The sequence below is a fragment of the Ahaetulla prasina genome, chromosome 18, assembly GCF_028640845.1.
Source record: "Ahaetulla prasina isolate Xishuangbanna chromosome 18, ASM2864084v1, whole genome shotgun sequence".
Classification (NCBI taxonomy): Eukaryota; Metazoa; Chordata; class Lepidosauria; order Squamata; family Colubridae; genus Ahaetulla; species Ahaetulla prasina.
This window is the reverse complement of record NC_080556.1, coordinates 8,446,318-8,470,472: the sequence shown is the minus strand read 5'-3', so window position 1 is coordinate 8,470,472 and position 24,155 is coordinate 8,446,318. Positions and strand designations below refer to the sequence as shown.

The window sequence follows — 24,155 nt, the reverse complement described above, 5'->3', positions numbered from 1 at the left end:
AGATGCGACAAAGGGAGAGAGGGAAACTCATCCCAAATTTTCTATCAACGATAGAACAAGCTTGTAGCTGCCGTTTTTGTGTGTGCAATCTGCTGCCTGGGCTCTGTTTTTTTACTCGAAAGTTGTATATTTGACTCCAACTGGAGTTGTTTGGCAAACCACACAAGCAGAGGTCAACGGCCTCGGGGATCTAGCCAGATACCGCCCAGGCAGCCATAAGTCCCCGCGAAGCGTGTTTATAAGTCTCCAGCAAGAGCGGAATAATCAACCCTTAGGTCGGCCAACGTTTTTATTTCGGACGCGGGATTTCCTTTTGCACGGATTCTCACCTAGAGCGCCGTTAAGGTTTTGGAAGATCCGACACCTATGATCCAAAGTGATGTTGATGGTCTTCTGCAGAGGAAGAAGTAGAAGAAGAAAAATTAAAAAAAAAAAACAGCAAGAGTGATAATGGCTGGAAGAGGTCAATGCAGTGGTGGGCTGCTGCCGGTTCGCCCGAACTGGTAGCAACCCACCTCTCGGTAAATGTAAGATGGCCACGTTGCTCTACAGCAGTGATGGTTAACCTTTTTGGTGCCGAGTGTGCAAAGCGTGCTTGCGCTCGCACATGTATTCTCCCTGCACACGCATGCGTCCCCAGCACATGTTCCATGGCCCTCCCGTGCCCCAGGTTGGTGCAGGAGGCTTTCCAGGCTCCTACACCCCGTTTTGGCTTTCACGTTGGTGGAGGAGGCTTTCGAAGCCCAAAACAGGGCACAGGGGAGCCTCTAGCGCAATGGTTCTCAACCTTTATAGTGCTGCGACCCCTTTAGTACAATTCCCCACGATGTGGCGACCCCGACCGTAAAATTATTTTCGTTTTGAATTTATCACGCCTGAAGCCGCATTGGCTAGCGATCTGAACTGCTTGCGATTGCCTTGAGGACAGAGGCATTAAAGCGGAGGCTCCTCCCCTATTAAGTTTATGGCGCCTGAAGCCAGATTAGGCTAGCGATTGGGAGTGATTGCAGCTGGCTTGAGAGGGAGACATCAGAGCAAAGATTTCTCTCTTTTTTAATTCATCGCGCCTGAAGCCGAATTCGGTTAGCGATTTGAAGAGCCTGCAGCAGCTGGTTTGTGGAGTCAACCATTGGAGCACGATTCTTCGACTCGCAAGTATACTTCCCATATTTCCGATGGTCTTAGGCGACCCCTTGGCAAATTGTCATTCGACCCCCAACAGGGTCGCGACCCACAGGTTGAGAACCGCTGCTCTAGCGGTACCCCCTACGCCCGATTTTGGCTTCTGGGTTAGTGTAGGAGGCTTTCCAGGCCCAAAACGGGCACGGGGGGACGACGACACATATCCAACACACCCCCCCCCCAAAATCAGGGGTGAAATGCTCCTGGTTCGGAGCAGATCAGGTGATCCGGTAGGGATTTGGGTGGGTAGCAAAAATCCCTGCCCCCCCCCAATCGCCTGGTCCCCACTTGTCTACTTGATGATGCTCGCGCGAGTGGGACTGCGGCCTCCCTGGTGGCGATTAGCCCGTGGCTTGGTAGTGGGCCGCAGCCCACAGGTTGGGGACCCCTGGCCTAGACCATTCCAGACAAGTGGCTGTCCAGTCTCTTCTTAATAACCTCCAGGGATGGAGCCCCCACAACTTCTGGAGGCAAGGGGTTCCGCTGGTTAATTGTTTACACCCACAGAGGCCTGTCATGTCCTCCGTGAGTCAATTTCTTAGGGGGAAATTATGCAAGGTCAAAATGAGATCCCGGATTGATTCCGCATATCTGCTGCGTTTGTTGCTCACCCACCAATACTCTCGGTTTTTAGGGCTCACCCGCTTTTCAGGGTCCAGGAACACCTTGGTGTAAAACAGCTGGTCGCTGTCGCTGTCCGGGCCTTGCCAGTCGGCCACAAGCTGGCTGAGATACGGAGCATAACCTATGAATCCTGCAGGAAGAGAGAAAACAGGCACTCCTTGACTTACGACCACAATGGAGTTCCAACATTTCCATTGCTAGGCGAGGCAGTTGTTTAATGAATCACTGCAGTTAGGAACATGGTGTTGTGTCCCGCTCGCTTGTTAAGTGAATCTGCCAGTCGTGGCCTGTCGGCCGCCAGCCTTTCCAGCAGCCGAATCAGAGGAGGAGGAGGAGAAGGAGGCGGCGTGGGAGTCAGGGTCAGCATCAATGCAACCTAAGAGCGACGAGGGGGAAGAAGGAATGGAGCTGGCAGAGAGAGAGAGAGAGAGAGAGAGGCGGACCTGGGCTGTCCGTCAGCCCTCAGATGGAGAGTCAACAGCCCCCAGGTCTGGAGGTGGCTGATGAGGAGGAGGAGGAGGAGAACAGCTGGGTCCAGTGCCTGACGTGCAAATGTGCCGAAAGCAGAGGAGAGGAGAGCGGTGGAAATCTATGAGCCGGTCCTCGGGACAGAAGAGCCAACGCTGCTAGCGAAGCCCCATTCTAGCTCTGGGGATAAAAAGCAGGGGGGGGGGGCGGCGGAGATGACCTCCCTGCCGGACGGACTTTGTTAGCCTGTGGTGAGAGAGAAACTTTTTGCCGGCGCTCCTAATAAAGGAAGCATTGATTTAACTTCAGAGGGTTTGTCGTATTTTGGGGAGCGGGGTCAGAACAGTGGCTTCCCCATCGACTTTGCCGGTCAGAAGGATGCCAAAGGGGATCACGTGACACACACACACACACCCCGGGATGCTGCGACTGTCATAAATACGAACCAATTGCTAAGTGTCTGAATTTTAGTTCATGTGACCGCGGGGATGCTGCAACGGTCGTTAAGTGTGAAAGACGGTCGTAAGTCACTGTTTTCCCAACTTGAGACGGTCCGTCGATGAACGGTTGTAAGTTGAAGCCTGCCTGCAAATGTTCCCCCTCTCTCTTCCTTGAGCTCCAATGCGCAGCTTAGCCCACTGATCGGTGCCGACATCAAAGAAAAATGTCTCTTTTGAAGGTAAAAATTTCCTCCCGGCTCCCACTTTCCTTCCCGCTCGCTCAAGATTTCCTCCCCAAGAGCTTCTGCCTTCCCCTTTTTCCTTACCTCCAGATCCCAGGAATCTTTTCCCTTCTTGGACCACCGGGTACTTGGCTTCCAACCTCCGGTCCGGATAGATGAGAGCCTCCGACGAAAAGACAACTTTTGACTTGGCCTGCTGGAACTTTTTCAGGATTTCTGCGGGCCCTGAAGCAAAGATGACGTCGTAGCTGCAAGAGGAACAGAATAGAATAGAATAGAATAGAGTTGGAAGGGACCTTGGAGGTCTTCTAGTCCAACCTCCTGCTTAGAGCAGGAAACCCTACACCACTTCAGACAAATGGTTATCCAACATCTTCTTAAAAGCTGTCCAGTGTTGGAGCATTCGCAACTTCTGGTGGCAAGTTGTTCCACTGGTTAATTGTTCTAACTGTCAGGAAATTTCTCCTTAGTTCTAAGTTGCTTCTCTCCTTGGTTAGTTTCCACCCATTGCTTCTTGTCCTGCCCTCAGGTGCTTTGGAGAATAGCTTGACTCCCTCTTCTTTGGGGCAGCCCCTGAGATATTGGAACCCTGCTCTCATGACGCTTGTCCACTGGTTCATATTTATGACCGTCGCCGCGTCCCAAAGGTCACACGATCCCCCTTTTGTGACCTTCTGACAAGCAAAATGAACAGCCTATGTGACTGACTTATCGACCGCCGTGATTCACTTAACAACGGTGGCAGAAAAGGTCGTAAAACAGGATAAAACACACTTCGCAAATGTCTCAATGAGCAAGGAGATATTTTGGGCTCCGTCGCGGTCGTTGAGTAGAGCACCGTCTGTATTCAGCTCCTCTGAGTACAGATACGAATCTCCCAGCTCGTATTTGTTCTGCTCAGCCAGGAATTACCTCTCAGTGAAAAGGACCACCAAATCTTCTTTATCTGCATACGCTTCCAAAGCCGATTTCAAAAGGCGGATCTTCTGTCCACCTGCTGTCCTCTGGCCCTCTCGCTCATGCCATTCTTCGCCTAGTCCCAGAACCTGGATGGATCAAAGGCGATTTGGACTTTAGCAAAGTTTCAAACCACTTTGTTAGTGCTTGTTCCCTCTAAACTTCAGAATAGGATAGGATAGGATAGGATAGGATAGAATATAGGATAGGATAAGAATACGATAGGATAGGATAGAATAGAATAGAATAGAATAGAATAGAATAGAATAGAATAGAATAGAACAGGGATAGGATAGAATTTGGATAGGATAGAATAAGGAAAGGATAGAGTAGAATTGAAATAGAATAGGATAGAATAGGATAGGATAGGAATAGGATAGAATTGAAATAAAATAGAATAGGATAAGGATAAGGATAGGATAGGATAGGATAGGATAGGATAGGAATAGGATAGGATAGGAAAAGATAGAATTGAAATAGAATAGAATAGAACAGAACAGAACAGAACAGAATAGAACAGAACTAATAAGAATAAGAATAAGAATAAGAATAAGAATAAGGATAGGATAGGATAGGATAGGATAGGATAGGATAGGATAGGATAGGATAGGATAGGATAGGATAACAGAGTTGGAAGGGACCTTGGAGGTCTTCTAGTCCAACCTCTGCTTAGGCAGGAAACCCTACACCACTTCAGACAAATGGTTATCCAACATCTTAAAAACTTCCAATGTTGGAGCATTCACAACCTCTGGAGGCAAGTAGTTCCACTGATTAATTGTTCTCACAGTCAGGAAATTTCTCCTTAGTTCTAAGTTGCTGTTTCCACCCATTGCTTCTTGTTCTACCCTCAGGTGCTTTGGAGAATAGATTGACTCCCTCTTCTTTGGGGCAGCCCCTGACTGCTGTCATGTCTCCCCTAGTCCTTCTTTTCATCAGACTAGACATATCCAGTTCCAGCAACCATTCTTCGTATGTTTTAGCCTCCAGTCCCCTAATCATCTTGGTTGCTCTTCTCTGCACTCTTTCTAGAGTCTCCACATATTTTTTACATCGTGGCGACCAAAACTGAATGCAATATTCCAAGTGTGGCCTTACAACTAACAACTTCTTGTTTAGCGAATGACTTTCACTGTGCTGGGAGTTTTTTGTTTTTTTTTACACAGACATTTACAGTCTGAAGTATAAGATTCCCAATTATTATATTAACCCACTTAATAAGTTTGTGCTTTGAGGTACAATAAAGAAAGAAAAATAATTCGCAGCGAAGAGCTGTAGAAACAACTAACATCCCGACAAACTGATGGACTGACATTAAGAAATTATGCAGTAGATGCTGCCTGGTTTTGCTCCATGCTATTCCAAAGGTGGGTTTTAAAATTCGAGGAAATGCAGCGAGTTTTGAATTAGGAATTGGATACAACCTGGGAGCTTTATTCAAATTAGTTATTTGCATTACCTTGAGATTATAGTTAAAAACCTGGGCTGAACTTCTGAAGCGTTTGAAGCCTTCCGTCTCTTTGGTGGCCACAGTGAAGACCAATAAATTATCTGGATGGATGAAAAAAAAAATCAGACATACATCCCCCAAATTATCCTCAATTGCTACAAATTCCCACATTCTCCAATCACTGAAACTTTTTTTTTTTTAAATCGCATTCTCAAGAGACACAACTCAAGTTGTAAAACCCAGGCTGCGAATGGAAAGATTTTCAGATTTATTTCGTAGGCTTTCCCCATTTCTTGGGGGAGGAAAAAAAAATCTCTTTATTTGTGAACTGGGAAAGAGACAATCTGTGGGGTGGAGGTGGGGGGAATCTCGCCTCTTTTTTTAACGAACAAATAGCTCAGCCGTGAAACAATATTTCCCTGACACCCACCCCCCTCTCCCTAAATATTGACATTTTTCCAAGACCTACGTACGTGAGGGACGTGAGCTTAAATGAATCAGAAATGGGTGCCCGAACTTCGCCTGAGTCCTTCTCTCCCAGCATTTTCACCTGTCATAAAACCAGTCTGGAGTTCACCAGGAAGAAATAAGTAAAAGCAGCTGAAATATAATTTATTAGAACCCCACTCGGGTTTTCGCTGGGATGGTGAGCCCGGAGCATGGCAGGGGAAAAACGGCATGCCGAAAACTTTTCGGAAATATGGAAGGGCAGCTTTCATTCAGGAGAGCTAGCTCAGATGCCTTCAGGCCTGTGTGAAACACACACCGACACACAGAGGAAACTTCCTGCAAGCCCTACATCAAAAGCATTCCAGAAGGGCAATTCCTAGCCCTGATTGAGAAGGGAAAGTTTATATCCTGGTTTACACCCAGAGAAGATCGGGGCATGCTGCTTGCAGAAGATTTTCCCCCACGTGAATGATTAAAAGATCGAGGCTATTTTATTTGCCATTCACCGCACTTCTTTTTAATGTTTTTTTTTCAAAAAAAAATATTTTTTTTATTTCTCACCAACATATTTAAGCGTACAGTCTTTTATCCATCATTTCCCATTCATCTTTTTCATTTTTTTAGTTGTTCGGGGCTGCTCTTTTACCGTTGACTCTCCTTTATTTTATCATCCTCTTCTTCTTTCCTTCTCTTCCTTCTTTCTTCATTCCTCCTCTCCTCTCCTTCCCTTTCCTACTTCCCCTTCCCCCTTTCCTCTCTTCTTCCTCCCTTTCTAACCTTCTCTCCTGCTCCTCTTTTCCCTCCCTTTTCTTCCACTCCTTTTCCCTCTCTTCTTTTTCTCTCTCCTTTCTTCTTCCCTCATCTCTCTCTATTCTTCCTTCCCCTCTCTCTTGTTCTTTCCCTTTTCAACCGCAATTGAGCGAGACAGATTTGAGCCCAAACGCCGGAAAAAATTAATTATGGACCTCATGAAAAGGTTGAAATAAAATCTGTTTGTCTGAAAAAAGGCTCCCTCCTGATTTCTTGCTACCACAGACTTAAGAAAGAGGAGCCCCATCTTGCCAAACAGAGCAAGAACGCACAGCTTAAGATAGTTTAAAAAACCCCTTTTTTTGAGAGAGAGAGAGAGAGAGAAGGAAGAGAAAGCAGAAAGGGAGGTTTTGGAGAAAGAAAACTTCCAACCCAGTTTTCCCCCAAACTTTTCAACCACACCACCCGCTTTCTTCCAGTGATGAGGATGGCTGCCGAGCGCCCACTGCAAGCAACTTGGTTGTGCACACAAACACAACGCTCACGCACACATTCCTTAGCTTACCGTCTTCTGCTTTGTGGCTCCCAACCTCCAGGGGTGTTAGGAAAAGTAAAAGGAGCAGCAGGGGTGGGAGAGACATGGTGGGGAGACTTCGAGGAGGGGCTCCCACTTTGCGAAGCCAGCTGGTGGGAGAAAGGCTGCAGGCTTCTTTGCTTGGGAAGGAAGCCCCTCCTTGCCAGCCGGAGGGGGGCTGATGTGCCACGCAATGAACACGCCTCCCCCACAAATGTGGGGAGGAAGGGAGGGAGGCAGGCCTCCTCCTCCTCCTCTCTCAGCCAACTCAGAAAGCTCAAGCTGCCCAAGGAGCTGCTGATCCAGTTCTACAGAGGAATGACTGAGTGTGTCATCTGCACCTCTAGAACTGTCTGGTTCGGTTCTGCAACCCAGCAAGACAGACACAGACTTCAGAGGATCATTAGAACCGCAGAAAATACAGTTGCTACCAACCTGCCTTCCGTTGAGGACCTGTATACTGCAGGAGTCAAAAAGAGGGCTGGGAAAATATCTACAGACCCCTCGCATCCTGGACATAAACTGTTTCAACTCCTACCCTCAAAATGACACTATAGAGTACTGCACACCAGAACAACTAGACACAAGGACAGTTTTTTCCCGAAGGCCATCACTGCTAAACAAATAATTCCCTCAACACTGTCAGACTATTTACTGAATCTGCACTACTATTAATCTTCTCATCATTCCCACCACCCATCTCCTCCCACTTATGACTGCACAACAGTAACTTTGTTGCTTTGTATCTTTACGATTTATATCGATTGTTTCCTAATATGATTCGATTGCTTATTTGTACCCTATGACTATCATTAGGTGTTGTACCTTATGACTCTTGACGAATGCATCTTCCCTTTTTATGTACACTGAGACCATATGCACCAAAGACAAATTCCTGGTGTGTCCAATCACACTTGGCCAATAAAGAATTCTATTCTATTCTATTCTATTCTATTCTATTCTATTCTATTCTATTCTATTCTATTCTATTCTACTCTATTCCAATCCATTCCGTATATTCTATTCTATTCTATTCTATTCTATTCTATTCTATTCTATTCCATATTTTCTATTCTATTCTATTCTATTCTATTCCATATTTTCTATTCTATTCTATTCTATTCTATTCCATTCCATATTTTCTATTCTATTCTATTCTATTCTATTCTATTCCATATTTTCTATTCTATTCTATTCTATTCTATTCTATTCTATTCTATTCTATTCTATTCTATTCTATTCTGTTCTCATTCTGTTCTATTCTATTCTATTCTATTCTGTTCTCATTCTATTCTATTCTATTCTATTCTGTTCTCATTCTGTTCTATTCTATTCTATTCTATTCTGTTCTCATTCTATTCTATTCTATTCTATTCTATTCTATTCTATTCTATTCTATTCTATTCTATTCTATTCTATTCTATTCTATTCTATTCTATTCCAATCCAATCCAATCCAATCCATATTTTCTATTTTATTCTATTCCATTCCATTCCATATTTTCTATTCTATTCTATTCTATTCCAATCCATTCCGTATTTTCTATTCTATTCTATTCTATTCTATTCTATTCTATTCTATTCTGTTCTATTCTATTCTATTCCAATCCATTCCAATCCATTCCGTATTTTCTATTCTATTCTATTCTATTCTATTCTATTCTATTCTATTCTATTCTATTCTATTCTGTTCTATTCTATTCTATTCTATTTCCATTCCGTATTTTCTATTCTATTCTATTCTATTCTATTCCATTCCATTCCATATTTTCTATTTATTCTATTCTATTCTATTCTATTCTATTCTATTCTATTCTATTCTATTCCAATCCAATCCAATCCAATCCATATTTTCTATTTTATTCTATTCCATTCCATTCCATATTTTCTATTTTATTCTATTCTATTCCAATCCATTCCGTATTTTCTATTCTATTCTATTCTATTCTATTCTATTCTATTCTATTCTATTCTATTCCAATCCATTCCAATCCATTCCGTATTTTCTATTCTATTCTATTCTATTCTATTCTATTCTATTCTATTCCAATCCATTCCGTATTTTCTATTCCTATTCTATTCTATTCTATTCTATTCTATTCTATTCTATTCTATTCTATTCTATTTCCATTCCATATTTTCTATTCTATTCTATTCTATTCTATTCTATTCTATTCTATTCTATTCTATTCCATTCCATATTTTCTATTTATTCTATTCTATTCTATTCCAATCCAATCCAATCCATTCCATATTTTCTATTCTATTCTATTCCATTCCATATTTTCTATTCTATTCTATTCCATTCCAATCCATTCCGTATTTTCTATTCTATTCTATTCTATTCTATTCTATTCTATTCTATTCCATTCCATTCCATTCCATTCCATTCCATTCCATTCCGTATTTTCCATTCTGTTCTATTCTATTCTATGCTATGCTATGCTATGCTATGCTATGCTATGCTATGCTATGCTATGCTATGCTATGCTATGCTATGCTATGCTATGCTATGCTATGCTATGCTATGCTATGCTATTATATTCCATTCCATTCCATTCTTCCGTCCGTCCATCCTGGGTCCCCTCCATTGTCCTTCTTTTCTCTTGGGTCGAGATCCAGAGCCTGGCGTCCACCCCTGCGGAAAGGAAGGCAGAAAAAAAAACCGGGGGCACAAAATAAGCAGAGGTTACCCCAACTGCAGGCTGTGCAGTTTATCCTTTCCAAAGAGCTACCCTGGCTCAATCTCACAGTCCTCCCCCCCCCACCGCCCACCAGCCCAAATCCATCACCAACTTCCTGCGCTTTCTTCTCCCTCTAGAGGTTTGGATCCTAATTCCCAGGCTCTTTGTCCACCAGGCTGGGGCTGATGGAAACTGGAGTCCCAAAGAAAGCATTGGGAAAGCAACGTTGGGTTTAGAGCTGAAATCAGGAGGGTTTTTTTTCTCCTCCCCTGCCTTTTGAAATGGGGGCGGGGGGCGCGTTGCAGACACTCAAGAGATCTCTCGCTGCCAATAGAGAGCAAGCACTCTGTATAGGCTCAGAGACCCTGTACCTTCAAGGAAAGCCTCAGGAGAAGAGGAGCACTCTGCACAGGCTCAGAAATCTCCTGCCGCCAATAAAAAGCACTCTGTATAGGCTCAGAGACCCTGTGCCTTCAGGGAAAGCCTTGGGAGAAAAGGAGCCCTCTGCAGTGGCTCAGAGATCTCCTGCTGCCAATAAAGAACGCTCTGCACAGGCTCAGAGACCCCCCCCCTCCCCCGTGCCTAAGACGAAAGCCCTTAAGACAGGGGTTTTCCAAACTTGGCCCCTTGAAGAGGGCTGGACTTCAACTCCCAGAATTCCCCAGCCAACACGAGCTATCAATATGAGCCAAGTTGCCGGCTGGGGAATTCTGGGAGTTGAAGTCCACCCCTCTTCAGGGGGCTAAGTTTGGACACCTCTGCCTTAAGAAAAGCCCTGGGAGAAGAGGTGCGCTCTCTGCCTATGCCCAGAGGCTCTCTCTCCCCGGCCGTCTCTTCCCTCCTCTCCTCTCCCAGCAGGGGCGCTCTGCAGATGCTCAGAGGCTCAGAGATCTCCTGCCGCCAATAAAAAGCACTCTACAGAACCTCAAGAGACCCAGTGCCCTAGAATGAAGCACTCTGCACAGGCTCAGAGATCTCCTGCTGCCGATAAAGGAGCACTCTACATAAGCTCAGAGACCCTGCGCCTTCAAGGAAAGCCTCGGGAGAAGAGGAGCGCTTCGCAGAGGCTCAAGAGATTTTTTTGCTGCCAATGAAAAGCACTCTGTAGAATCTCAAGAGACCCAGTGCTCTAGAATGAAGCACTCTGCACAGGCTCAGAGATCTCCTGCCGCCAATAAAAAGCACTCTGTAGAACCTCAAGAGACCCAGTGCCTAGAATGAAGCACTCTGCACAGGCTCAGAGATCTCCTGCCGCCAATAAAAAGTACTCTGTAGAATCTCAAGAGACCCAGTGCCCTAGAATGAAGCACTCTGCACAGGCTCAGAGATCTCCTGCTGCCGATAAAGGAGCACTCTACATAAGCTCAGAGACCCTGCGCCTTCAAGGAAAGCCTCGGGAGAAGAGGAGCGCTTCGCAGAGGCTCAAGAGATTTTTTTGCTGCCAATGAAAAGCACTCTGTAGAATCTCAAGAGACCCAGTGCTCTAGAATGAAGCACTCTGCACAGGCTCAGAGATCTCCTGCCGCCAATAAAAAGCACTCTGTAGAACCTCAAGAGACCCAGTGCCTAGAATGAAGCACTCTGCACAGGCTCAGAGATCTCCTGCCGCCAATAAAAAGTACTCTGTAGAATCTCAAGAGACCCAGTGCCTAGAATGAAGCACTCTGCACAGGCTCAGAGATCTCCTGCCGCCAATAAAAAGCACTCTGTAGAACCTCAAGAGACCCAGTGCCTAGAATGAAGCACTCTGCACAGGCTCAGAGACAATCCCACCCCACCCCGGTGCCTAAGACCAAAGCCCTTAAGACAGGGGTTTTCCAAACCAGGCCCCTTGAAGAAGGCTGGACTTCGACTCCCAGAATTCCCCAGCCAGCACCAGCTATCAATATGAGCCAAGCGGCCGGCTGGGGGAATTCTGGGAGTTGAAGTCCAGCCTTCTTCAAGGGCCCCCTCAGAGCCCTGGGAGAAGAGGCGCGCTCTCTGCTTATGCCCAGAGGCGCTCTCTCTCTCTCTCTCTCTCTCCCCCCACCCCCGGCCGTCTTTTGTCTCCTCCCTCTCCTCCCAGCGGGGGGCGCTCTGCGGATGCTCAGAGGCCGCCTCGCCCGCCGCCAGGGGACCCCCCCGCCTCCGCCTCGGCCTCGGGACGCCTCCGAGCCCTTAAGAAGAAGAGCAGCGGGAGGAGGAGAAGGAGGAGCCGCCGCCGCCAACGCCCCGCCCGGGACCGCCCCAGAGAAGCCGAAGAAGAAGAGGAGAAGCGGAAGGCCGGGCGCGACTAGGCCGCGCCGAAGCCGGGGACTCGCGTAGCCGCCGCAGCCGCCGCCGCCGCCGCCGGGGCGGGCCATGAGCTAGCGCGCCCGCCCCCCCGCCCCGCCGCCCCCGATGTGGCTGCAGCAGCGGCTGAAGGGCCTGCCGGGGCTGCTGTCCAGCAGCTGGGCGCGGCGCCTGCTGGCCCTGCTGGCCTTCCTGCTGGCCGCCTCCTGGTACCTGGGCGGCGCCTGGCCTCGCCTCCTGCTCCGCCTGAGGCCCGGGGGAGCCTCGGGGGCCGCGGCGGGGCTTTGCCTGCAGGCCGAAACCCGCGCCTGGAGGAAAGGAGAAAGCCGGCTGCTGGGGGAAAGCCCTGGCAAGGGTCCCCCGGGCCTGGTGGGCAACGGGCACCTGCTGCTGGATGCCCAGGCTAACCGCCTCTGGGTGGCCCCCATGGGTGCCCAGGGCCCCGTTTGGCCCACCGACTACGGGCCCTTGGCCCAGCTGCGGGGTCCGGCCGGAGCTGAGAGCGAGGCGGGGGCCTCCGCCCTGCTGCCCAAGGAAGGGGCTTTGCGGAAAGTCCGCTGCGTCCAGCCCGGGGGTCCCGGCGGGCTTTGTGTGACCGTCCGGGAGGAGCTGCTAGCCCACCGGAGACGGCCGCATCTCTACATGCAACGCCTGGCGGTCGACAACCCCACCGACCGGCTGGTGGCCTTGGAAGTGACCGGTCCGGCTTCGTCATCCTCGTCTTCCTCGTCTTCTTCTTCCTCCGGCCGTTCTTTCGCCACCAGCTTGGAAAAAATGGGCGACCGGCAGTTCTTCCTATCTTCGGGCCGGGCGTTGCAACCGGCCGGAGAGAAGTTGGTGTTGGTCGTGGTGGCGGCTAAGAAGCTGGTCAGCCGGGTGCAGGTGGCGCCCAAGTCGCGCTTCGAGGAGACGCTGGTCTCGGTGGTGCTCAGCTCGGAGCCCATCGAGGCCGCCCAGCTGGACGAGACCTTCGGGCGGCTGCGGGAAGCGGCCAAGAGGGAGATGATGGAGGTGCTGCCCCTGCGGACCGAGGAGCTGGTCCAGGAGCACCGCCGGGCGTGGGACGAGCTCTTCATCTCAGGTGCGGGGACGGCCACCGGCTTGGACCGGCCGCAGGGCAGCCTCGGCGCTGGGCGCTGCCAGCTTCGGATATGGACGGTGCCGTTGAGTGTGGTTGTTCTGAGAAATGTGCCTTTTGGTGCTTGGGACCAAGCGGGTGGGGACGCGGTGGCTGAGGGGCTAGGACGTTGAGCTTGTCGATCGAAAGGTCGGCAGCTCAGCGGTTCGAATCCCTAGTGCTGCCGTGTAACGGGGTGAGCTCCCATAATTTGTCCCAACTTCTGCCAACCTATCGGTTCGAAAGCACGTAAAAATGCAAGTAGAAAAATAGGGACCACCTTTGGTGGGAAGGTAACAGCGTTCCGTGCGCCTTTGGCATTGAGTCATGCCGGCCACATGACCACGGAGACGTCTTCGGACAGCGCTGGCTCTTTGGCTTTGAAACGGAGATGAGCACCACCCCCTAGAGTCAGGAACGACTAGCACGTATGTGCGAGGGGAACCTTTACCTTTACCTTTACTAAGCAGGTGCTACAAAAATGGGAGTTTCAAAGCTAGACAGGTACCTGGCATAGGGATCTCCAACCTTGACAGCTTTTAAGACTTGTGGACTTCAACTCCCAGTATTCTTCAGCCAGCTCCCAAGTCCAGAAATCTTAAAGCTGCCAAGGTTGGAGACTCCCTCCCTACTCCCTACTCCCTACTCCAGGTTTGCTTGGGGCTATAGAGGGGGCTGAAATGGACCACAAAACTTGTAATTGACTCGAGGTTTCTTAATTCAAATCAGAATAGAGCTGGAGAATATCGCTCAAGCAAGAGACCAGGTCATAGTTGTCCCAACCATTTTTTTTTTCTTCAAAAGGCAATCGGACTTTCTGGGTTTTTCTCGAAAACGTTTCGCTTCTCACGTGAGAAGCTTCTTCGGTTCTGAAGAAGAACCGAAGAAGCTTCTCGCGTGAGAAATGAAATGTTTTCAAGGAAAAAAAAGGAAAGAAAAAGTTCCAGTTGCCTTTTGAAAAAACACCTTTGGGATTTAATCAGGCTAGATCTGGAAGGGGCCTTGGAGGTCTTCTAGTCCAACCCCTTACTCAAGCAGGAGACTATATACCATTCCAGACTGTCCAGTCTCTTCTTTTAAAAAAAACCCAGTGATGGAGGACCCACAACTTCTGGTGGCAAGCTGTTCCACTGGTTAATTGTCCTCATTGTCATGACATTTCGGCTTTAATTCCAGGTTGCTTCTCTTCTCGATTAGTTTCCCTCCATCGTTTCTTGCCTTGCTTTCTGGTGCTTTGGAAAATAAATCCACGACACCTCTCCTTTTGAAATGGTTTCTTTCGCCATATTTAGGAAGTCTGCAAAAATCAACAAGTTCTGCCTGCCTTAGCAGTAGTTGGAGAACAGATTTTTTGTTTCTGAGGGTAGAAATCTTGATGTTTTCTGCCCCCCCACCCCCTAAGTAGTAGTATCTGGACTACGGTATCTTCTACTTGTGTTCCTGGGAAATTGGCATAGACCGGAGAAACATTCTGTGTTCAGGAAGGAAAGACCAGTTCAAAAACCCTGCCTCTCTGGGCCCAGAATGTAAAAATTGCCTAGTTGGGACAGAGTATAATATTATTCTCCAAACAGAATCCCAACAGCTAAGGCATTAAGCTAAAATGTTCCTGGTTCATATCTACCACCTCCACGGAGCTCCCCATAGAATAAATAAATCCCCACAGATTATAAAATAGGCTCAAGATACAGAAGGATCTTGACAGACTTGAACATAGGGCGCTATCTAACAAAATGAAATTCAATAGTGAAAAAAGTAACATTCTACATTTAGGCAAAAAATCAAAACAAAACAAATGCACAGGTACGGTATATGTGGTACCTTGCTCAATAGTAGTAACTGTGAGAGGGATCGTGGAGTCCTAGTGGACAACCATTTAGATAAGAGCCAGCAGTGTGCCGCAGCTGCCAAAAAAGCCAACACAGTTCTGGGCTGCATGAAGTGTTAATACCACTTTATAATGCCTTGGTAAGGCCACACTTGGAATATTGCATTCAGTTTTGGTCGCCACGATGTAAAAAGGATGGGGAGACTCTAGAAAGAGTGCAGAGAAGAGCAACAAAAATGATTAGGGGTCTGGAGGCTAAAACATATGAAAAAGGGTTGCAGGAACTGGGTATGTCTAGTTTAATGAAAGGATGGACTAGGGGAGACATGATAGTAGGGTTCCAATATCTCAGGGGCTGCCCCAAAGAAGAGGGAATCAAGCTATTCTCCAAAGCACCTGAAGGTAGAACAAGAAGCAATGGATGGAAACTAATCAAGGAGAGAAGCAACTTAGAACTAAGGAGAAATTTCCTGACAGTTAGAACAATTAATCAGTGGAACGACTTGCCTGCAGAAGTTGTGAATGCTCCAACACTGGAAATTTTTAAGATGTTGGATAACCATTTGTCTGAAGTGGTGTAGGGTTTCCTGCCGGGGCAGGGGGTTGGACTAGAAGACCTTCAAGGTCCTTTCCAACTCTGTTGTTGTTGTTGTTGTTGTTGCTATAATTTCTTATAATCAGAATGACTCATGGAAAAATACGATGATGGTTGTAAAGGCCTGAGCAAGCGTGGAGTATGCAGCTAGTCTTCGACTTCCAAGTAACAACTGAGCTAATTTTTTTGCTGCTCAGTGAGATAGTTGTTTAAAGTGAGGTTTGTCCTGTTTTACACCCTTTCTTGCCATAGCTGCTAAGTGAATTGCTACAGTTGTTGAGTTAGCAACAGCGAATCTGGCTTTCCCCGTTGACTTCGCTTGTCCAAAGGTCGCAAAATGTGACACACACACCCACACACACACCCACACACACACCCAGGACATCGCAACCATCATAAATATGAGCTCGTTCCCAACACCTTCAGTTTGACCAGGTGACCATGGGGATGCTGCAATCGTCGTAAATGTGGGAAATGGTCATATTTCGCTTCTTTTCAGTGCCGTCGTTAACTTTGAACGGCCGCTAAACAAACTGTTGTAAGTCAAGGACCTAACTGGTACAGGTCATGCGGAAGTTTCTCGCTTCTTGGAAGAAGTAGGGAGAAGGTAGATAAAAGTCCTTGCTATGTAACTGTACGTGAGAAGTTAATGGTCGGCTTTTATTATCTTATTATCCAAGATTTATTATCTTGTTGATGGGACAGGGTGGCTCAGTGGCTAAGACGCTGAGCTTGCCGCTCGAAAGGTTGGCAGTTCAGCGGTTCAAATCCCTAGTGCCGTGTAACAGGGTGAGCTCCCGTGACTTGTCCCAGCTTCTGCCAACCTAGCAGTTTCGAAAGCATGTAAAAAATGCAAGTAGAAAAATAAGGACCACCTTTGGTGGGAAGGGAACAGCGTTCTGTCCGCCTTTGGCGTTGAGTCAGGCCGGCCAAATGACCACGGAGACGTCTTCGGACAGCGCTGGCTCTTCGGCTTCGAAATGGAGATGAGCACCCGCCCCCTAGAGTCGGGAACGGCTAGCATATATGTGCAAGGGGAACCTTTAGCTTTTTATTATCTTATTATCCAGGGCTGTTTATTTCCAGGGGAGAGCAGAGCTCTTTAAAAGCACTCCTTTTGCCTTTCAGGTGTGGAAATGCGCAAGATCACCGACGCCCACACCCCCTCGAGCGACACCGTCAACCTGACGCTCTACTTCGTCCTGTCCACCACCCCGGCTCCCCTCCTGGACCCCCACAACAGCCCCGAGGAAGGGGAGAAAATGGAAGCCACTTTGAACTACGCCGACCACTGCTTCAGCGGCCACGCCACCATGCACGCCGAGAACCTGTGGCCCGGGCAGCTGTCCACCGTCCTGCAGGTCTTGCAGCTCTCCAACCTGTGGAAGCTGACGTTGCAGAAACGCGGCTGCAAAGGGCTGGTGGCCGCCGGGGCCCACGGCCTCATGCAGGGGATGGTGCTCAGCTTCGGCGGGCTGCAGTTCACCGAAAACCACCTGCAGTTCCAATCCGACCCGGAAGTCCTTCAGAACAGCTACGCCTTGCGGGGGATCCATTACAACAAGGACCTGATCAACCTGGCCGTGCTGCTGGACGCCGACGGGAAGCCCTTCCTGCACGTCTCCGTCAAGTTCCAGGACAAGCCCGTGAAGCTGTACGCCTGCGAGGGGGGCTGCTCTAACGACCCCGTGGAGCTGACCTCCCAGCTGCACGGCCACACCTTCCCCGTCATGGTGACCCAGCCCATCACGCCTCTGCTGTACATCTCCACCGATCTGGTGCACCTGCAGGACCTGCGCCACACCCTCCACCTCAAGGCCATCTTGGCCCACGAGGAGCACATGGCCAAGCGGTACCCGGGCCTCCCCTTCCTCTTCTGGTTCAGCGTGGCCTCCCTCATCACCCTCTTCCATCTCTTCCTCTTCAAACTGATTTACAACGAGTACTGCGGCCCCGGGGCCAAGCCGCTTTTCCGGAGCAAAGTCTAAGGCCTTCAGCCCGGGGGGCTCGGCTTGATGGCTGAAGCAAGGCCCCCCCCCGGTTTCTTCTCCCTGACATCAGCCCTGGAAGCAGGGAGCCGAGAACGCCGTGGGAAGAAGGTGGCCTTTCTGCAGTGTGCGTGTGCGCGTTTGCGTGTGTGTTTGCACACCCTTGCTCCCGTCTACTTACACGTTTGCCTTTTGGGAAGGGAGGGCAGGGGAAGTGGGGCTGGGCCGGGGGGGAGGCTGATGAAAAGGCCGGTGTAAAAAAGAGAAAGGTTCTTCTCTCGAAATGATTCGGGGGTCCTGTAAATTGTAGTCGTCTCGGTTCTCTTGGGGTGCCGCTCCCGCAAAGGGGGTTGACGGGCGGGGTGGTGGGGGAGCTTGGCTTTAGGGGTTGCCGGGTCTGACGCCCCGAGGGTTAACTCAGCGCTGTGTAGCCCTCGCTCGTACGAGTACCCCCCAAAATGAACCAGGATGAAGGGGTGGGGGGGGAGTGCTCCTTGGGAGGGGAGGGGGGTTGGGAAACTTGTCACAAGCGATCTGACAGTACCCCAAAAGGCAGTTTTACGCAGAGTAAAAATCAAGCATTAGCTTGTGTGTCTCTCTCCCTCTCCCCTTCCCGCCCTCTCTTTCCCTCCTACCTCTCCCCCTCCCTCCTTCCCTCTCCCTTCCTCTCTCCCCTCCCTCCTCCTCCTCTCTCCCACCATCTCTCCCTCCCTCCCTCCCTCCTTCCTCTCTCCCCTCCTCTCTCCCTCTCTCCCTATCCCGTCCTTCTCCTTCCTCTCTCCCTCCCTCTCTCCTCCTCTCTCTCCCCTCCTCCTTCCCTCCCTCTCCTCTCTCTCCCTCCTTCCTTCTCCTTCCTCTCTCCCTCCTTCTCTCCCCCCTCCCTCTCCCTCTCCCTCCCTCTCTCCCTCCCTCTCTTTCTGTGATATCTAGCCTTAGCTATTCAGCTGAAGAGCAGAGATTGGGGGGGGGCGCAAAGATTACCCAGCACAACAACTGGAATGGACATAGGGACAGAATTCTGGGCCTTGGGTCACAGGTGGGGAATGGCCTCCCCCACTGACCTGAAAAACCCGTTTTAAAAACAGGGCGGGGAGTCCGTTGGAGGTAGGTGCTTTGTGCTAAAACTTTGGCAAAACCAAGAAAATAGAAGGGCGCGGAAGTTTTGTGGGAAAGAGACCCCTGGTATATATAATATGTGCATATTTACTAGAATCCGTTTTGTTTTCTGGTTCCTTTTGTCTTTTCGCCTCCCTTAAATTCGGCTGCTGCCTATTCAGTTATTCGGATGTAATGTCAATAACTCCGGCAGGGAATTATTGGAAATAAAGCACCGCAGATAACTCTTAAGATACTTGTTCTCTCCCCTCCCCACCCTCGTATTCCAAAATTTGGTGTGGACTTGGAGAGCAATTTGCTCTCATCATTAAAGCCGTTAAAAAGAGATTCCTGCCATGGGTGTTTGTGTGTTTGTGTGTTTGCAGGTGCCTTTTTCAAAGACAGCCTAGCAAAAACAAAAGGAAGACGGAGCAGTCAAGAAAATTGGGGGGAAGTCAAGAATTGGTTGCTGTTGGAGCAAATAAATGACTTGCCTGCAATCTTGAGTCTTGGATCCAAGTCAAGCCTTCCCTAGAGAGGGGGAGAAGCCCCATAAAACTGCATCATTTGTGTGTGTGTGTGTGTGTGTGTCCCTGCACAGGAGGTGCGGTGACCCCTGGGTGTCCTAGCTGTGTCTCTACATCGGGAGGGTCTCCAACTTCGGCAACTTTCAGACTTGTGGACTTCAGCTCCCAAAATTCCTCAGCTTTGCTGGCTGAGGAATTCTGGGAGTTGAAGCCCACAAGCCTGAAAGCTGCCAAGGTTGAGATCCTGCTCTGCATCCTCCCCACCCCAACCCCATAGATGCCCCTCGCCCCAATGCTTCTTAGTTTCCTTGGCTTTCGTAATTTTGTTCTTTGTTGAAAAATACTTGAAAAAAAAATGTGCATTAAGGATTTTTATGTCGACGGGAAGCGATAAGGAGACATTGGAAACAGCGAGGCACCTTGGGTTTGAATTGTTGTTGCTTAACTTGGGTTTAAAGGTGTGGGGATTTCTCTCCCTCCCACCCTCGTATTCCAAAATTTGGTGTGGACTTGGAGAGCAATTTGCTCTCATCATTAGAGCCGTTAAAAAGAGATTCTTGCCAGCCGGAATGGGTGTTTGTGTGTTTGCAGGTGCCTTTTTCAAAGACAGCCTAGCAAAAACAAAAGGAAGACGGAGCAGTCAAGAAAATTGGGGGGAAGTCAAGAATTGGTTGCTGTTGGAGCAAATAAATGACTTGCCTGCAATCTTGAGTCTTGGATCCAAGTCAAGCCTTCCCTAGAGAGGGGGAGAAGCCCCATAAAACTGCATCATTTGTGTGTGTGTGTGTGTGTGTGTCCCTGCACAGGAGGTGCGGTGACCCCTGGGTGTCCTAGCTGTGTCTCTACATCGGGAGGGTCTCCAACTTCGGCAACTTTCAGACTTGTGGACTTCAGCTCCCAAAATTCCTCAGCTTTGCTGGCTGAGGAATTCTGGGAGTTGAAGCCCACAAGCCTGAAAGCTGCCAAGGTTGGGGATCCCTGCTCTGCATCCTCCCCCCACCCCAACCCCATAGATGCCCCTCGCCCCAATGCTTCTTAGTTTCCTTGGCTTTCGTAATTTTGTTCTTTGTTGAAAAATACTTGAAAAAAAAATGTGCATTAAGGATTTTTATGTCGACGGGAAGCGATAAGGAGACATTGGAAACAGCGCAGGCACCTTGGGTTTGAATTGTTGTTGCTTAACTTGGGTTTAAAGGTGTGGGGGGGGGATTTCTCTCCCCTCCCAGTCCCTAAACTGAGCGTTGTCTCGTTTCTTAACTTATTGTTGGTGGGTTTCAGAGGCATCCGTTTCGTTTGCGGTTTCAGGCCGAAGAAGAGCCAACGTAGAATGTAAGCTGTGCTTTCATTTTGACTTTTAACCTTAACACTGATAAACAGGAGTTCTCAATCTTCCTCTTAAAGACAGCGTACAAAAACACGACAACTTTAACGATTGTTATTGGGAGGGGTTGTTGATTTAGTCTTTCACCAAGTTTGTTGCAGTGACCTGTTTGGGGGGGTTTTTTTGGTGTTTTTTTTTTTTTTAAATTCTAGAGCAACTAAACAGATTTTTTTTTCCTGGTGATTTGAAAAGAATTGTGATTATTTTAAGATACCAAAGGTTGTGGGCTTTTTTTTTTTTTTGGTAAGAAATAAAAATCTTTCAAATCTGTACTTGATGTCTCTTGCTGGCTTTTGTTCTTCCTTTTGCTCTGGAACCGATTTTTCTGTAAAACGACAAAAGGGTCTTAAACTGCATTCACGGGCGGGGGGGACAGAATGTGTTGTGCCTCGCCCGCCCCCCTCTCCGCAGCTGGGCCCCTCTCATCTCCTGTTATTTCAGCCAGAGACTGATAGTGCAGACGAAGGGCCTGGCATGCCTCCAGCCCCCAGTCCTGGCACCATGCCCAGACAGACGGAGCAAGACGAATGACCTGGCATGCCCCCAGTCCTGGCACCATCCCCGGACAGACGGAGCAAATAGCCCCCCCCCCACAGCGTGTGAGCATGAGGAGCATGAAGCCAGTCACGAGCTAGAATTGCCAGCAGCTGGAGGGTGAACAGAACACACTTCCGGAGAATGGAGAGGTGACGTCAGCAAAAGGAAGGGAGGGGCAGGCCTGGATAAGTGCTGAGTCATGGAGCCACACCTCACGGCCTATATAAAGGATCTGCTTTCTGGCATTCTTTGAGTCAGGCAAAGTCTCATCTGGTTGCTGAAGTCACACCTTGGATTCCTGCCTGCCCTGAGAACTCTGAAAGGAATTTGGCAAAGCTGCAGATGCTCTGTGGCCACGCTTGATACAGACTTCCCCGACCCGGCCGTCAGAGGAGGAGTGGGACACGACAGAATGTCTCTAATTCCCTTCACCTTTTTATCCTGAGCTTCACAACGCTGCAATGCTATCGGCGGAAAAGGTTGTGTGGCGAAAAAGGGAAAAGAGGGAGAGAAACTCACGCAGCGAAATCTATACCTGTAAAAAACAGGACCCTGGGGACTTCAGCCGCTCTGCCCTTGCAGGTAAATCTTTCTAGAGAAAAGATTAATATTTTCAGAACAAAGAAAGAAAAACCTCCCCTTTTACTACCTCAAGACAGACTGACCCGCTTATCCTTTTCAACGGACGGCGAGTCCTCGAATTGCGATGACAATTATGCCCAAAACTCGGTCCAAACAAAAAACAAAAAACCCATTGCTAAGGGAGACATTTGTTAAGTGGGTTTTAAGCCCATTTTTTTTACGACCCTTCTTGCCATGGTTGCTAAGTGAATCGCAAGTTATTAAATTAGTGAGACGGTTGCTAAGTGAACCCGGCTCCTCCCCCCCGCGTTGACTTTGCTTGTCAGGAGATTGTGTGACCCCAGGGGACCCTTGCAACCGTCATAAATGTGAGCCGGCTGCCAAGCATCTGAACTTTGTTAGGGGATTAACAACGAGTGGGAAGGGACCTTTTAGGGTCCGTGACGGCGAACCTATGGCAACTGGTGTCACAGGCGGCACGCAGAGCCATATCGGTGGGCACGTGAGCGTTGCCCTAGCTCAGCTCCAGCCATGCATTCGCGTGCCGGCCAGCTGATTTTCGGGCCTTCCGAGCCAACCAGAAGTTGGGAAACAGGCCTCCGGAGGGCCTCGGTGAGGGGTTGGGGAAGGCCCGTTTTTCTCCGTCGCCAGGCTCCAGAGGCTTTCTAGGAGCCTAGGGAGGGCAAAAACGGCCTTCCCCATACCCCTGGAGGCCGGAAATGGCCCGTTTCCCAACTTACAGTGGGACCGGAAGGCCCATTTTCGCCCTCCCCAGGCTCCCAGAAAGCCTCTGGAGCCTGGGGAGAGCGAAAAATGGGCCTACTGGGCTCAGCATGCCAAAAGTGGGAGTGCGGGGGAGTCACACACGCAGGTGCAGGGGGCAGGCGCGTTGAATTATGGGTATGGCACCTCCGCGTGCGACACACACACACACGCTCCCCCTGCTTTTGGCATTCGACAGCAAAAACGATTAGCCATCACTAATCCAACTCCCCCACACCCAACGCCCAAGCAGGAGACCCGACACCATTTCACAGAGACGTTGCAACGTTCGTGGGAAAAATGGTCCAAGAGTCACTTTTTCAGCGCCTCTGTAACTTTGAACACCCGCTAAACAGATACAGGGCTATCTAGACTCGAACCCTGGGCGCTATCGAACAAAATGAAATTCAACGTTAGAGAAAAGTAAAGTCCAACATTTAGGCAAGGAAAACCCACATATAGACTGGGTGAAACCAGGCTTAATAGCAGTAACTGAGAGGGATTTTGGAGTCTTCGTGGACAACCAGCTAAATATGAGCCAGCAGTGTGCGGTGGCAGCCAAAAAAAGCCAATGCAATCCTAAATTGAATGAACAGAGGGATACGATCAAGATCAAGTGAGGTATTAATACCATTCTATAAAGCCTTAGTAAGACCACATCTAGAATCCTGCGTCCAGTTTTGGTCATCACACTATAAAAAAGATGTTGAGACTCTAGGAAAAAGTGCAGAGAAGAGCAACTAGGATGACTGGAGGATTAAACATACGATGAACGGTTGCAGGAACTGGGCATGGCTAGTCTAGTGAAGAGAAGGACCAGGGAAGACAGGATAGTATTTGCCAATATTTGAGGGGCTGCCACAGAGAGGAGGGGGGTCAAGCTGTTTTCCAAGGCACCTGAAGGCCGGACAAGGAACAATGGATGGAAACTGATCAAGGAGAGATTCAACCTAGAAATAAGGAGGAATTTTCTGACAGTGAGAAACAATCAACCCATGGAACAAAAGTTGCCTTCGGAAGTTGTGGGAGCTTCATCCCTGGAAACATTCAAGAAGAGACTGGACTGCCATCTGTCAGAAATGGTGTAGGGTCTCCTGCTTGGGCAGCGGGGTTGGGCTAGATGACCTCCAAGGCCCCTTCCAACTCTGTTATTATCCTGTCATTCAGAAGTTGTGGGAGCTTCATCCCTGGAAGCTTTCAAGAAGAGACTGGACTGCCATCTGTAAGGCAGTGGTGGGATTCAGCCAGTTCGCACCACTTCGGGCGAACCGGTTGTTAACTTTCTGAGCAGTTTGGCGACCTGGTTGTTGGAAGAAACCATTAGGGCAGAGAACCGATTGTTAAATTATTTGAATCCCACCACTGGGCATAGTCGGGTTTCCTGCTTGGGCAGGGGGTTGGACTAGACGACCTCCGAGGTCCCTTCCAACTCTTATTAATCTGTATATTTGCTTCCCACTTGAAATGCCCTGTAGTACTGGGAGAGCATCCGTTTTTCTTCGCTACGTAACTCGAAAAAAGAGCTAGAATAGCTCCCGGAATAAGGCAGAGAAAACCGTTCGACAGATTCGCTGTCGGCTACTGTGCTCCTCTCTTCCCAGCAGAAGCTCGGATCAAAGGCCCCAACCAACCCCATCGCCTTGCCCCACAGT

General features: G+C 48.9%; 2 protein-coding genes and 1 long non-coding RNA gene across 3 annotated transcripts in view; 1 reads left to right on the top strand and 2 right to left on the bottom strand.

Annotated features, from left to right (window-relative positions):
* PLOD1 (procollagen-lysine,2-oxoglutarate 5-dioxygenase 1) overlaps positions 1-8,340 on the bottom strand; it is a 29,532-nt gene extending 21,192 nt beyond the window's left edge. The window contains exons 1-7 of the mRNA XM_058160894.1: positions 7,963-8,340; positions 7,129-7,597; positions 5,373-5,464; positions 3,869-4,002; positions 3,041-3,204; positions 1,824-1,936; positions 330-393 (exon numbers count right to left, since the gene is read on the bottom strand). Coding sequence (XP_058016877.1) covers positions 330-393; positions 1,824-1,936; positions 3,041-3,204; positions 3,869-4,002; positions 5,373-5,464; positions 7,129-7,204 — 643 coding nt within the window. The 5' untranslated portion in view covers positions 7,205-7,597; positions 7,963-8,340. The remainder of the gene's footprint in view (positions 1-329; positions 394-1,823; positions 1,937-3,040; positions 3,205-3,868; positions 4,003-5,372; positions 5,465-7,128; positions 7,598-7,962) is intronic.
* Positions 8,341-8,581: 241 nt separating this feature from the next.
* LOC131186932 (uncharacterized) lies at positions 8,582-10,479 on the bottom strand. The gene is made up of 2 exons (XR_009152452.1): positions 9,933-10,479; positions 8,582-9,774 (listed from the first exon to the last, which is right to left on the bottom strand). It is a non-coding gene; the product is annotated as an uncharacterized LOC131186932 (long non-coding RNA).
* Positions 10,480-11,914: 1,435 nt separating this feature from the next.
* KIAA2013 (KIAA2013 ortholog) lies at positions 11,915-17,838 on the top strand. Its single transcript, XM_058160895.1, has 2 exons — positions 11,915-13,172; positions 16,760-17,838. Exons 1-2 carry the CDS (start codon positions 12,200-12,202, stop codon positions 17,617-17,619), a joined length of 1,833 nt encoding a protein of 610 aa, XP_058016878.1. The 5' UTR covers positions 11,915-12,199; the 3' UTR covers positions 17,620-17,838.
* The last annotated feature ends 6,317 nt before the right edge of the window (positions 17,839-24,155 follow it).